Source organism: Melopsittacus undulatus, chromosome 12 (genome assembly GCF_012275295.1).
Source record: "Melopsittacus undulatus isolate bMelUnd1 chromosome 12, bMelUnd1.mat.Z, whole genome shotgun sequence".
Classification (NCBI taxonomy): domain Eukaryota; kingdom Metazoa; phylum Chordata; class Aves; order Psittaciformes; family Psittaculidae; genus Melopsittacus; species Melopsittacus undulatus.
This window is the reverse complement of record NC_047538.1, coordinates 5,227,945-5,242,513: the sequence shown is the minus strand read 5'-3', so window position 1 is coordinate 5,242,513 and position 14,569 is coordinate 5,227,945. Positions and strand designations below refer to the sequence as shown.

Genomic DNA, 14,569 nt, shown 5'->3' with positions numbered 1-14,569 from the left:
GGAAAGGTTCTTCTGTTCAACCTGACTGACTGACTAGCTTTGCTCAGTTCAGTCACTATACTTGATATTTATATCCTTGGTTTTGTGGGGAAACTGTCCTAGGCTTTGGGCTTTTGTCTCTTGCATGCAGTGTCAGTGTCAAACCTGTAATAGGCATCACAAAAATAGCTATTTAGAACTGAAATAAGAGTTTCTCTTGATATTTTCCTCATTCATGGGTGAAATCTTATGCAGACATTTAATACTGGCAAATAGATGTTGAAGTGAAATCTAACTTCTTGGAGGATCTTGGTTCCTATCTCTGTTCTTCTTCTCATACTGAAAACCTAATGGGCTCAGGAATGTTGTCTGAATGTTGTTAATGAATAACACCCAGCTACAGTCCTGAAGGTACTGACCAAAGCACAGAAGCTTTGCACAAAATTGAGTAAAACTTAGATTTAGCAAGCATTTTGTGATATGTGCAACTTACATATGCATTCTGTGTTGTCCTGCTATACATTAGAGTGCTTTTATGTCTTTAGTTATAACTATATATATTTCTAGATGTATGTTGGACAATCTGCTTGTTAAATTCCTTTCTGAATACCAATGCAAATTAATTTTACTTCATACATCTATTCCACTTCTGATTGGAAGATCTGAGCATTTTCTGAATACTGACTGACTTCCAACCTAATTTAAGGAGTTAAACTAAAACTGTTTTATACCCAGGGAAGTAAAACAGGAGTTGGAAAGCAGTAGAATGAAGCAACTTTTCCTACCTCCCATGCTGAACATCTAGCTGTTCTTCAACAAGCTGTCTTCTAAATGGGATCTTTCTGCTTTCTGCAGTTTTGTTCCTGTAAAATGAATTGTTTCAAAACCATGAGAAGTTTTGGGAAGGGTGTTTGAAAACAAACAGCTTGTGTCAAAGAGCATAGTCGTGATTTGCTCTGGTTTGCTGCCCCCACTGTATCTCAGAATGTGTTGCTTCTGTAAATGCTAGAGAAGCTTGCACGTTTCAGTAGTAACACTACTGGAGTTTAAAAATAGGTTGTCAAGCTGGTTTTACACTGCTCATCTGAAACCTAATACTGTTTGGGGAATGTCTTGTAAGCTGCAGGTGAAACAACCCAAAGGAGTGAAAGGCACTGCTGCTTTCTCTTTAAACAAACAGATGAATGGTACCTTTTCTTCTCCTCCTTCAAGGAGTTTGCTCACTAACGTGCACGTACCTGCTGTTGATAATCTACAGTTGCAGCTTGCAGTTAATGCTACTTTACTATGAATCATGACTTCCAGCAGCGTCACTAGGCACAGTTTTTAGGAATGGACTACACTTAAGAGCCCTGTCATTTAGATGTTTGTACAAGTCATTCAGTTTGTGTTGTTATTGAAGGAAAGGCTTTTTTCTGCCTCATTTGAAATTATGGATATAACTTTCCTCCTGCCATGCTAGTATGTAACACTTCTCTGAAGAAGTCTTAATAACAAAGTGAATCCTTCTGTTCATACCCTGATGGTCATCAGCCCTGCACCAAAGCCATCATATTGTTCCCAGTTTGCTGGTGTTCCACCATTGGAATGTTGTTAGGACATCTTGGATGCCTATTAGGATGTTGTTAGGACATCTTGGATGCCTGTTTCCTTCTTGCGGAGAAGGAAAGGTACCAATAATTCCCTAGTAAATTGTGTGAGGTTTTGTGGGAAGGCTGTCAGAACTCAGATTAGTTATGTCCTGTCTCCTCACCCGAGTTAAGTCCATCATAATGACCCAGAGTGAAGTCCTAATAGGATAGATTTTAGATGGGCTTTCACAAGGTTTTAAGGTAGCACACAGAGCAATCTGGTAAGCAGTCTGATTGTTAGTGCTTGTATTTTGTATGGGGGTGAATCTCTGAGCACTTCATAGGTGCAAATTTAGTTTTGTTCTCTGTGTTGTAATGCAGGTAAGCATACGTATATTGCTGCTGCAAGGCGAGGTAAAATATGTGGTTATCTGTAGTCAAATGTGAATATTATTAACATTTAATTCCTAATGCATTACTAAATGCTTATGAGCTGGATGGAGAAACAGTATTTCCTCTCCTTTTCCATCCAGATAATTGTGTAGTACCTTCTCTTCTCCCTAGTAGTAATCTTGGTGGTGCCTTTTCTCTAGGAGTAGCCCACCGAAGCCAGAGCAGCGAAGGAGTGAGTTCACTCAGCAGTTCTCCATCTAACAGCCTTGAAACACAATCTCAGTCTCTCTCTCGGTCTCAGAGCATGGATATTGATAGTGTCTCCTGTGAGAAAAGGTAAAAAAATGCAGCTTGTCTAAGCCAGAAAATACTGTGCAATGCTCATCATCAAAACCACTTAACACAGGAAAATGTTCTGCCATTTCTCACTTCCAGCTGTGTTAATGCTATAGAGTTTAAGGCTTAAAAATGACACGCTGTTTAGACCACTAATGCTTTTTCTAGTCTGATTTTAATGGGAATTCCTGACCTAAAGTGGTGAAAGTCAAAGCATTATCTTAAACAGTAAGTGATGAGCATGTCTGATGGGGATAATTCAGCTACTCTGTGTAAAAAAGAAAAGGCTATGGGATTTCATAGCTGTGTAGTTTGTATTGCCAGCTTTAGAAATGTGCTTCTTGAGCTCAAAATAAATGTAATATGAGAAGCATTTATCAACTAGTGATTTTTAATTGCTGCTAGTGCGTATGGATGTTCCTGTTGCATGGGTTTTTCTTTGCTACTTCTATTTAAGGTGACACTCCTTCAGTCAGCATCTTACAGAGGACTGTCTGTGGCTTTCCCTGCGTTAATGGACTTCTCTTATTTTTACCTACAGTATGTCCCAGGTAGATGTGGATTCAGGAATTGAAAACATGGAGGTGGATGAGAATGATCGCAGGGAGAAAAGGAGCCTGACGGATAAGGTTAGTCTGGTTTATATTTGGTTGGATGGAGATGTGATGCAGAGTTGCAGCTTGCAGGGAGCTCACTTGCCTCCATATATTGAATATGTGCTTTCGAAAGGATGGAGCTAGCCCTCGGATGTCATCTGTGAACAATTTCTTCACTAAAATTTGTGCGAAGGAAGAAAAAATCAAAACTTTCTATATCAAAGCTGCATTTTTGTCTCAAACTGGTTTATGAATGATAGTTGAAAACTCTGAGGAAAATGTATTTGTTATATATCCTACAGCAAAGGGACCTATTCAGGTTTAGACAAGTGGTAGGCCCCTTCAAAGTAGGAAAAGAAAGCAAGTACAAAACTCAAGTTCACTCCTAAAATTGTATTCCCTGTTGTTTGATTTTAAGGCCCATATGAAATGAAGCCATAAATAAATGGGACATCACTGTAGTGGAGAGAAGTTTCTACAACAGTTCTTGCAGTGCTCATTAGATGTCTGTCTTTATTCCTGCACTGTCAGTAATAAGGTCAGTTGGTAAAAGCCTGGCTTAAAGCCATGTAGCAATAACACTGCCGCAGAATCCTTTCCAGTCAATTCCTAGCTGCAAATTGGGCAGTTGGACAGCTTGCCTTGTGCTACTGTGAAATAAATAGCTTGGAATCAAGGGCAGTCTTGAAGCAGGGGGAGCAGTGGAAAATAAAATAGAGCTTTACAGACTTAATGCAATTCCTCTTACTCATGTGAAGATACCAGAAAGTTAAGCAGGTAGGAGATGGTGTAGTCCTTATTTATAAGCAAAAAACTTCTTGTCTGGTTATCAGCATTAGGAATGATGTCAATAATCATTTCTTCTTTGCAGAAATGGGCAGGAGAAGAACTTGAAACGAGTAAAATACCAGTGGAACGATTAAGTCAATAAAAATGAATTAATGTGCCACAATTTACGTTGTATTAAGTAGTTAGGGAAGGCTTTTGAAAAGGGTTCAGTGCTGGTAGTTGCTGGAAATCTCAGATAGATCAAGGCTTACCTGGTGACCATTACGAGGTCTCAAATTTAAAGGGAAAAAGGGAGATTTTAGTGTCAACCTTGGTTTTTTTCAGTCTGTTTTGCTCTCCCTCATTGCCTTGTTTGTTTCTAGAAGAAAAGAATACTGCTGTCTCCGGTATGATACACAACATTACAATGTGTGCTTCTATTACTCAAAGATCATCAGTTTTGTGTTGGGCTAGTAAATATCTACAAGTCCTGCAGAGAAATAGCCTCCAAACTAAAACTTTTCAGTCTTTAAATCCTGTGTAGCTGAATAGTTTTCTGTATTATGTTGCTTTTACAGCATTGGTAGAAGAGTGGAGGGAGGACACATGTTGCTGGTTTGTTATGTATGTTTTAGACTTGTTTTAAGAGCTACCTCTCATGACATTGCAGGAATAATGCCTTGAGGTTAATTTCTTTGTATTCCACCATTTTTTCAGGTGCACACTCAAAGCTGCCTTAGGATTGCAAGAACCCTCCAATTTAAGTTCTGCTGGCCACTAGATAATACCATTCCCTTTAGAGAAACTAGATTTTCATTCTGAGCATGCTTTACATGACCTTCCTTTTCTTGGAAGAAAGGGGAAGGAGGCAAACTCTTGAGTCTCTTGTCCTGTCCTGACTCCATTCAAGTGGAAGATGTCTTTATCTGGGCACAGATTTGAAAGTGGGAAAGACTTGGAGAAGCTTCTTCCTTCCTGTGCTGACTGTGACTTGACTAATACAATTGCAAATAAATTGATGGCTGTTTTTACTCTCCCAACCAAGGAACCTCTGTCTGGGTCTGAAGTGTCTGAGGAACAAGCTTTACAGCTGGTCTGTAAGATCTTCAGAGTCTCTTGGAAGGACCGGGACAGAGATGTTATCTTCCTCAATTCACTCTCTGCCCAGTTTAAGCAGAACCCGAAGGAAGGTGGGTATCTGAACTGCCCTCATTGTTAGGATTGTTTCAGTTGAGTGCCATGTTCTCTGTTCTTTAAGGTTTTTCTCCCTTGGCTCCAATGCCAAAGCCACCTCCTTGTGGTCTTTGCTTGATTTAAACATGTACCAGCAGCAGATGTAGGAGGAAATGGAATCCCCATAAAAGAAACATGGGACCAATTGGACATAACTGTTTTAGTCAGTTGCTGTACTCTTGTTGGTTAGGTTTTCTCTTGTTAAACTGGTGTGCTGATGCTGCAGTGTCAGCAGTTTTCCCCCCAGAAACCTTTTAGTGAATGAATGGGTTGTCCTGCATTGTAATTAACTTTTAGCAGTTAATTTGCTAAGCTAAGAATTCCTGACTGTTTTCTATATCAAATGCTATTTTTTTTCTGTCAGCTCTAAGATAACCAAATTCCAAATTGTTATTTTATGTGTGGGCATGTGGGGGTGTGTGTGTGTTTTTCTGTATGACATAACTTTCCCAACTCAACAGCAGGGTGGGGAAATCTGAGAGGGACAGGCAAGCCAACTTTAATAACCAACAGTAACAGCATCAGGTCATCTGTGAGCTTTTGTGCTTTCCGTAACAGTTATGTTTTTGTGGAGCTGTAATTCCAGAACCTAGTTCATATAAAGTGATAGTTGATGCTAACTCTCTTACTCTCAACAGTATTTTCAGACTTTAAGGACTTGATCGGGCAGATTCTGATGGAAGTGCTGATGATGTCCACACAGTCAAGGGATGAAAACCCATTTGCCAGCCTGACAGCTACATCCCAACCCATTGCTGCAGCTGCCCGCTCTCCTGACAGAAGCCTGATTCTAAACATGGGCTCTAACCCAGGAAGCAGCCCCATGTTCTGTAATGTGGGCTCCTTTGGTTCCAGTTCATTGTCCAGGTGACTTCTGATTATAACTGAATACCAATTTCACTTGAATATTGATTGTTAGACTGGAAGAAAGAGAGGGGCATAGAAATGTCCTGAGAACAGTAAATAGAACAGATTTTTAAAGTTCATCACACTTTCTCTTGTCAATGTCCCACCATTTCACTGCCATGGCCAGAAGCATATTTGATGGGTTAGAGCCACATAGCTGGTTCTTTCTGAGAAGTATCCCTGACTTGCATCAGTGGAGGCTATGACTCTTAACTTAAAAATGTGTAGATCATGGCATAGTTTTATTCACCAATAACAAAAAGGAATAATGTGTGTGAGCTGCAGAATTACTGCTGAAGAGTCATCACAAGGGCAAGGGTTTCTCTTGCTCATTTTATCTTTTTTCACCCTTTTTCTGCATATCCTAAATCATTGCTTTTTGTTTTTTTCTTCTTCCCTTGTAACTGGTTTAGTCTCTATGGGACTAGTCCAGCTCCTACTACCAATTTCACAAGCTATGTACCAATGACTGGTTCATCTCTTACCCCACCAGCCAGTTCAGTTGCCACTACATCTGTGCCTTCCATTACTGTCAGCTCTCACCTCACAGCAACAAGCCCTTCTTGGATGCAGCCTTCCTCTCCGAGGTACCGGCCGTACACTGTTACCCATCCTGGTGGCTTTTCAGCTTCTTCCATCCCACGTTCCTCGAGTATTTCCATCCCATCTAGTTCACCAGGTCCTCCAGCCATGGCTGCTAGCCCTCCAGCCATGCCAGTCACCCCATCCAGACAGAGACCCACAACAATGGGTCCACCTTTGTTTACTGCTTCACCCAGTACCTTGCGCAGGCGTTCTTCTTTACTGAACAGGATTCCTTCTAGGTATTTCACAAGCACAAAAGAGTGTGTTTAATGTGTGCTGTGCAGGGTGTGGCATAATCATGCAGTTTGGAAGAACTTAATGTTTGTGCTGAGCTCACCCTACTTACCCCAAGTTGATTTCGGTGTTCTGGTTTGTGCTAATACATTGACTTGCTAACAAGCCATCTTTACCGATATGTTAAACCTGCTTCTGCAAGTGTTTGAGGTGTAATGTAGTTGCTTTCAAGGTAGCAATATTGGTTTAGTTTCCTACTCTTCTGGCATCCATTCCAGTTAAACTCCTAGCTTTCTGTTCAGTTGCTCCTCCTGGATAGCAAACCAAAGAGACCTCCTGATTTGAAATCAGTTTTCTCAGCAGGGCTTTAGTGAATTTGTTGAAAGCTGTTACTTTGTGTTGGATTTGATTCCCTGGTGCATAGATTTAAATTACAGATTAGCCTATTTTAGTATGTCAGGCCAAGTACTACTGCATTTCCCCTTTGGCTGCTCCTGGAAGCCCCAGTCCCTGCAGGAGGGAGAGATGAGCACTCAAGGATTTGAGACCACTGCTGTAAAGATCAGTAGCTTGGAACTGTAATACCGTGTGCTTGGTTGTGTCGAAACATCCAACTTAAGATCTAATTTTTATCAGGTCCTAAAAATTCTGCTCAAGTTTTTGGTTTGCAATAGTGTGATGGTTTGATATGTGGATAACTTGTAGTAATGCAATAGGGCATGTTAGTATAGTCTTGGCTTTACTAACAGGAAGTTACCCATTGTTTGCATGTTTAGAGAAGACTATTTTTGGCAGATTTAAGAAGAAAAGCTGCCATTTACTTCTGGCTTAAAGAATCTGATGGCCTTTTCCATTTTTGTTATGGTAGTATATACGACAACCCTTTCTCCCTCCTCCTTCTTGCCGTTTCTGATGTGTCTGAGGACAGTAGTGATGAAGAAAATGAAGATGATGATTTTTCTTGTATCCAGTTTGGGTCCAGGTATTGGAGAAAGAGAATGTAACCTGCATGTTTGGTTGATTAGGAACTAACAAGTCTGCGTAGGGTCAAGTGGTCTTCAAAGTAACCTGGGAAATGACTAAAGCCAAGGATGTGACTTGGATGGGGTTTTAGGATGGTGTATAATGAGTGCTAGTGAGTCAGCTCTTTTTTGAAGAGATGACTAAGATGAAGGCAATGTTACTCACGCTGCCTTTTAGGTTTAATGAGTGTATAGTTTCCGAAATGATGCTTGAGTGGAACTCCTCATTGACTATATGAGTAGAAGGAATATTATTCACCCACAGTTGTAATTTTAAAACCAGTGGTGCATCATACATTTGTTTTCCTATGAAAAACTGGAAAATGAGGACCAATGTACACATGTAGGAAAAGACACAGAGGCAAATAGCCAGCTGATGCAAATGGTGTGATTTCATTGAGGCCTCATTGCTGCTTTACAGGCTGAGGATCACTCCTCTGGCCTGTAAGGAAAATAGACTGGAAAGTTTAAACTGGTGCTTTGACATAGGAGTAGAAGCTGATACAGTTGGTACAACCAAAAATGGAAGGGGAAGAGTGGTACATGTCACTGTTGAACAGACTTAGTAATCAGATAGCAAAGGCCTTTAATTTGTGTGGCATGACAATGTACACAAGCAAAATGAGAAACGATATTAGTGAGTTCTGTTTTGAAGAGCCAGACAGCTGTACAGAAACCTGCAGAACACTGGATATGCCAAGAAAAAAAAAACAGCTTTTGGAAATGTAAATGCAGAATAGGATCTTCTCATCTTACATTCCATTGCAGAGTAATGCTGCAGTGTCTTGGCTGAGACAAAAGAATGGGGCATTTTACTTCTGTATCAGTGCAAGTTGGAGAAAGGAATAAAGCTCACTACTGCTCAGGTCAGACTGTTAACTAGAAGACTTTCCAACAGCATCTCCTCTTTTCCAGTCTAATTTCAAGACAGTGAACTCGATAACACAAGTTATCAAGTTAGGGGGGTTTGTATTCGTGGAATTTAGGATAATTTTTCCCCACTCTTTTATCCTGTTGGCAGTTTAATTCAAATATTGGGTTGAGTTGCAAAGCCTTGGGAAGGATTTCTGATGCTTCTGGAGTCTTAGTTTGCATATTATGTCCTGGCATCCTGCAGACAGCAATAAAATGTTAGTTAAATTATGAACATAGTGACTGTACAATTATGCAACAACTTGTATTCTGGAAATGCCAAGGCATTCAATATGTGTACGAAGGATGTATGAGCTTTGCATTAGAATTATTTCAGTTACTGCTGCAGTGAAATCATTAACAGAATAAACAACTATAGAAGTAGTAGGGTTTTTAAATAGAAATCTATGTTCTTAAAAGGGTCATTTTTAACCTGAATGTAAGAAGTGAAGAGGTTTAAAAGGGAGGCTATAGCAAAGAAATTACTTTGTGGTTACTAAGTACTATTTTAATAGAGCTTGGTTTACATGGATTAGGTTTAATTGAATAACTGAAAACAAATTCTCTCTCTGCAAAAAGAGATGGCTGCTATTAGAAGTTCTGTTCCTTAACATGCTGAGCTACCAGATGCTTAGCAGCAATAACCTTTCCCTGATTTATTGGTTGGACTCTAAAGCTTACACAATAGCTTTGTACAGCTTGATTATTAGAATGCAAATGATTTTGCAGTTTAAAGGAAATCCCAGTTCCGACAGTTTGTAGCTTTAAATGTGTTTTTAAAAAAGCTGCATTAAAGGAAACAAATACTCTAATTTTCCAGTTTGAGATCTGGGGCTTATAAATCAGTTCTTCATTTCCATCCACCCTGCCTGTACACAGCCAGCTCTTTGAGGAATAGCCATAGAGCATCCACATAATTGCTTTTTTTCTTAATTCCATTTACATAAGTGGATATATCTTGTCTTAATTCCCTTCTGTAAGATGAGGCTTTTGCTTTTAATTAGCTTTGCCAAGCTGTTCTGTAGAACAAATTCTGTTGAGATAACAAGTCTGAGATGGAGAGTCGCAGGGTGTGTTCTTACTCCTGTGTTTAATTTCTCTCTGGGCTCAGGCATGGTTTTAGGATATAGTTTTTGTGTCTACAGTATCAGTATTTTTTTCCCCTGTACCTAAGGCCATGCTATTTAAAGAAATGGCATATTTTACTGTGAGGGAATTGAACTGAGTTGAAATCAAATGATCTTTAACGTAGGAGTTCTAAAAGGAACAGTTGCTTTGATGTATCACCTCCTGCTTTGTTTGTTCTCCTTCCTTAGAATATAAAAAGTGATTGTAGCCCTATCTGTTGTCTAAGGTCTCTTCTCTGCAGTGGGAGGATCTTACCTTCCATGAGTTGCAATGTTGACAGAGCTTGTGAGATCTCTCTCTCCCCTTTTGAATGCTATACACAGACATGATGCAAAAGTTGCATCATGGCATGGAAGTGTTGTGATGTCCTGAGCCTCCCAACAGTACAGTGTAATTTGGGTACAAATTAAAGGCTGTTCATTTTCAGTTTTGCCACATGAGAATAAGATTTATGGATTCTCATCATGCACCTTATTGCTGTTGTTCAGATACATAATTCATTTAATAGATAATTGATTCTTCAGTCACGTTACAGTAGAGCTGAACTTCCAGAGTTGGACGAGCTGTTCGGTGGAGAGTTCCTTATAGATCATAGATACTGTCTTGATTATTGAGCTGTGTGTGATAGGATGGAGTCCTCAGAAACTTGTCAGTGCAAGTCAAGAGTTTATGATTACCTGATTGTGCACAAGTGAAGGATGGTGCCTAATGCTTTGTTTCTTCTTTTTGTGTGTTTTGAAGTATTGGAGGCTCTGGCAGCTCAAGTGTTTCTGATTCCTGCAGTGACCACTTCACCATTGAAAATTGCAAGGAGACAGAGATGCTGAACTACCTCATTGAGTGTTTTGACAGAGTTGGAATAGAGGAGAGAAAAGCACCAAAGGTATATTTCAGATGAGTGAAGTTATATCAGTGCTGTCACAGACACTCCTCTTACTGCACTTTACTGGGGAAATTGGTAGTTCTTTTTTGATGGCTTTATTATAGCAACAGATTGACAGAATTTATAAAGTCCCTTTTGACTCTTATTAATTCATGGTATTTGAATTACGTGTATGTTTTCCACCTCTAAAATAAGCACTGTGTTAGAAACTGTTCCCCTTTTCATCTACTGCACTTTATCTGGGTTTATTCCATGTAAAACATACTTTTGCAAGGCCAGCTCCCTGTCAGTGTTCTATATTCAAGCAGTGTTCTATATTCTGCTTTAAGCTCTTGCTTCTTGGGGAAAAAACAAACCACACTATATATAGCATCTGAAAGGCTTTTAGCTGGAGTAGCACTACTCTTAGTTTCCCTATTACATTCATATTGCATGAATAAAGAAATTTATCATATTTCCTGTCTGCTGTGTCTCTGAATACGTCTAGTTTGTATTAAAATAACTTTATTTTTATCAGATGTGTAGCCAGCCAACAGTTAGCCAGTTACTGAGCAACATCCGATCCCAGTGCATTTCACATGCTGCTTTGGTGCTACAGGGATCCTTGACACAACCAAGGTAAATAGAGCTGAGGTTAATCATGAAAATGGACTGTTCTGGGACGTTTTGTTTTCTTCTGAGGATTAGATAAGAAAACTGAGATCAGTTATTGGAGCAGGATGCATTTATGTACCAGAGGAATAATTTATTGCTTTACCATTCTAGACTATATTGTTCCCACTAATATGTTGGAGGAGAGCAGCTCAAGTGTTCTGTAACTGTGTCTGGGTAAAATCACTTTTGATTAGAACAGTTTAAATGGGGGATCTGAGTTAACCAAGATGGTTTTTTGCCTTACCTCATGAATGAACTGTTTTACTTGCAGATTATAGGAGCTCTACTTGTGTGAAAGTCAGTAACCAGTCGAGCTAAACCTGAGCAACAGTCTTATCAAAATGTGTAGCAAAACCTATGTGCCATAGCACTTGTTCACTTCAGAGAGCTTCCCACAACAGATTCGGTAGTGCAAACCTGTGTGTAGGCATTCTGCACTAAATCCCACTCTGAGGGTTCAAGGGCACGTGCTTCAGGTGCAGTCTCTTTAGCTGGAACAGTGAAAAGGGTTTTAAAACCGGATATGTGATTTTTACTGAAACCTGCGTAATTCTGTGTTTGTATTTCCAGACAATACTGATATAATCTTTAAAGGTGCATCAGTTATCCACTGTGCTTTGAGGTTAGTTTTGTCTCTATGTGCACCAGTGTTGACATTAGAATGAGTTTTATATATGTAATGAGGAAAAAAAAAATCTCACTTTGTTAATAAATCCTAGGGAGCAGTTTAAAGTAATGAGTGTATTAATTCAGAACAGACTAATGTTACACTCTTTTCTCAATCTGGAAAAGCAAACATCAAGAACTGTTGTTGCTTCACTGTTTTAGCTTAACAAAGGTGGGGTTTCATTATAGAAAAGGTGTTTTTTCATTAAAGAGGAGTAGAAGGGAGACCCAGTTACTACACAGGAGCTGTTGTTTGCATCCAGCCTCATTAAACTCAAGAGTAATGTTGGCAGCAGCATCTGGTTCAGAATAGCCTTCCCACAAGTAACTTGAGAAGACAAGGTTAGTTTTGAAAGGAGTAGGTGTGTCTTCATGTCGATAATCTGCTTTCTGGCACATCCTTAGAGGTGATTACTCTGACATTGCTGATGATATGACTGCAAATAATCAGTAGTTCTGTCTTCATTTCTTTTTCTTTCATATAAATTAAGGTCACTGCAGCAGCAGTCTTTGCTGGTCCCATATATGCTGTGTAGGAATCTCCCATTTGGTTTCATCCAAGAATTGGTAAGAACAACTTATCAGGATGAAGAGGTGTTCAAACAGGTAAGGCCATAGGTAAAAACCAAGTAATTGTATGATTCTACTATTTGCAATATACAAGAGAGTGGATTTCCAAAGGTTTATTCCACATCTCACATTACTTGAGGGGCCAGTGACCTATTAAGCAATTGGAGTTTGGTTTTGTTATTTTTAACTCATTTGGCATTTTGTGAATAAGACTGACTTTCATTATTTACTGGTTCTAATTGTATTTGTTAATAAGCATTGGAGGGCCTAGTAATTAAGACACAAAATTAACAAACTTCTTCTAGCCCATATAATGTTAAAGCAGATCAGTAAGGTTGTAGTTATGTCTACTTAGTGCTCCTGTAGTGTTATGTGACTTAGCTGTAAAGGGGCCTTCAGAATGGCATTTGAGCCTTCCTGTCTTGAAGAAAAGATTACGATAGCCAATTTTTATGTGTTGTTCAAGTACCTTTTAATAACATCTCTCTCTGGACACCTTCAGTAGAGGTTCGTGCAGGTGAAAGTACATTTAAACATCACCTGCCCTGGAGAAGAGAACTATTCCTCCAGCTGCAGCAGACAATAACCTCTTTAATTTTCTGTAATATGATTGAATACTGATTTTTGTCTCTTCATAGAAAGAGCACAATATACTTAGATTTAAAATTCAGTGGGACCTCTTGTAATTGTTGCAAAACAAGAGTGTGTTTTATGAGGGTATAGATGTCAGAGCTGTGTGATTGGGACTTACTAATGGGGTATAATTACTTTTGATTCATGAGTTCCTGTCGGGTCACTTCCTCTTTCATAACAATCTTGTCTGCTGTTCATTATCTTTACTCTTACCACAGCTAAAACTTACCAGCACAAAACCAACTTGCAAAATTAAAAGCTATATTGACATGCAAAATTAAAGCTATATTATTACCACAAGTGTATAGGCAAATACATTATTACACATTTGGGCAATCAAGTTGTTGGAGACCTCTAAAGACCTTGTGCTCTTGCTTGTATATATAATGTACATGCTTGCACACATACATACGATATCTGCAGTGATCCTGTATGAAATGTAGGCTTCCCCATGCAGAGAACTTGATGGAACCTGATTTTTGGCAGTGTGCTGATATGACTGTGTGTCAGCTTCAGCTCCTATCTGTTAGCTTTGGGTCCAAATCTAGATGTGCATGATGCTGTTTGGTTTTGTTTGCAAAGTAAATGTTTGGAAACAAGTTAGAACATGATGGGGAAAAATACGTACAAGTGCTGGGAAAGTAGTTCTTATGGATAAGTTGTTGTGCCCAGGCATTAAGTCGATACCTCATTTGCACTACATGAAGCAAATTGGTTTTCAGCTTTGAATCATCTCTTAAGTGTTCAGGCTTAACTGCTACACATTTACAGAAGAGATCTTCATTTTCCTTTTGTGTAACTTGCAGTACTGGAGGAATGAGCAGGCATTTCATGCTGTGTACTGCAATAGTGTCATCTGATTGCTTCCTGTTCTTGAATGAAGTAATCTACTTCTGCTTTTACAGATCTTTATTCCCATCCTACAAGGCCTGGCTGTAGCTTCCAAAGAGTGCTCCCTTGATAGCGACAATTTCAAATACCCCCTTATGGTAAGGACTGTGCATTTCTAGAAGCACTTTCTTTATGGTTACTGATCACTTATGCAGATTCTATACAACATAATATACTTCAGTATTTTGGGCTAGTGGATTACTATTAAACTCTGTTGGAAACTGAATGTGGTAGGAGATGTCTTCAAGACCATTAAAATCTAGTAGAATCTGAGGCCAATAATAAGCTTAATGTACAGCATTTGTATAGAGGGTTATTCAAATGCTTATACATATTGCTTAATGTAGGATTAATCACATGTATGGATTTCATCACAGATACTAGTTATAATACTGCAAGGCTGGGAAACAAGGCCCGATATCCATACCAGTGTGTGTTTGGACTCACTTTTGTATGCAGGAAACTCAAATCTATTGTACTAAACCCAAAGTTATTTGAATTGGTGACTGTTTAATGTTGGAAAAGGTCATAATATTCCCTGCTGAAAAGTTGGGAGGTTTATTTTTAGGTTTCTCTAAGTGCATACTTTAGTCCTAGGCCTGCCTCCCT

General features: G+C 39.2%; 1 protein-coding gene across 3 annotated transcripts in view; it reads left to right on the top strand.

The window, feature by feature from the left end:
• UBE4B (ubiquitination factor E4B) overlaps positions 1 to 14,569 on the top strand; it is a 38,646-nt gene that overhangs the window by 8,321 nt on the left and 15,756 nt on the right. Inside the window, exons 3-11 of one of the 3 annotated variants that reach the window (XM_034068121.1) lie at positions 2,144 to 2,279; positions 2,821 to 2,908; positions 4,689 to 4,833; positions 5,515 to 5,743; positions 6,196 to 6,606; positions 10,405 to 10,546; positions 11,064 to 11,164; positions 12,358 to 12,472; positions 13,975 to 14,058. In XM_034068121.1, coding sequence (XP_033924012.1) covers positions 2,144 to 2,279; positions 2,821 to 2,908; positions 4,689 to 4,833; positions 5,515 to 5,743; positions 6,196 to 6,606; positions 10,405 to 10,546; positions 11,064 to 11,164; positions 12,358 to 12,472; positions 13,975 to 14,058 — 1,451 coding nt within the window. The remainder of the gene's footprint in view (positions 1 to 2,143; positions 2,280 to 2,820; positions 2,909 to 4,688; positions 4,834 to 5,514; positions 5,744 to 6,195; positions 6,607 to 10,404; positions 10,547 to 11,063; positions 11,165 to 12,357; positions 12,473 to 13,974; positions 14,059 to 14,569) is intronic. The other 2 variants (XM_034068122.1, XM_034068123.1) reach the window with 2 other exon arrangements.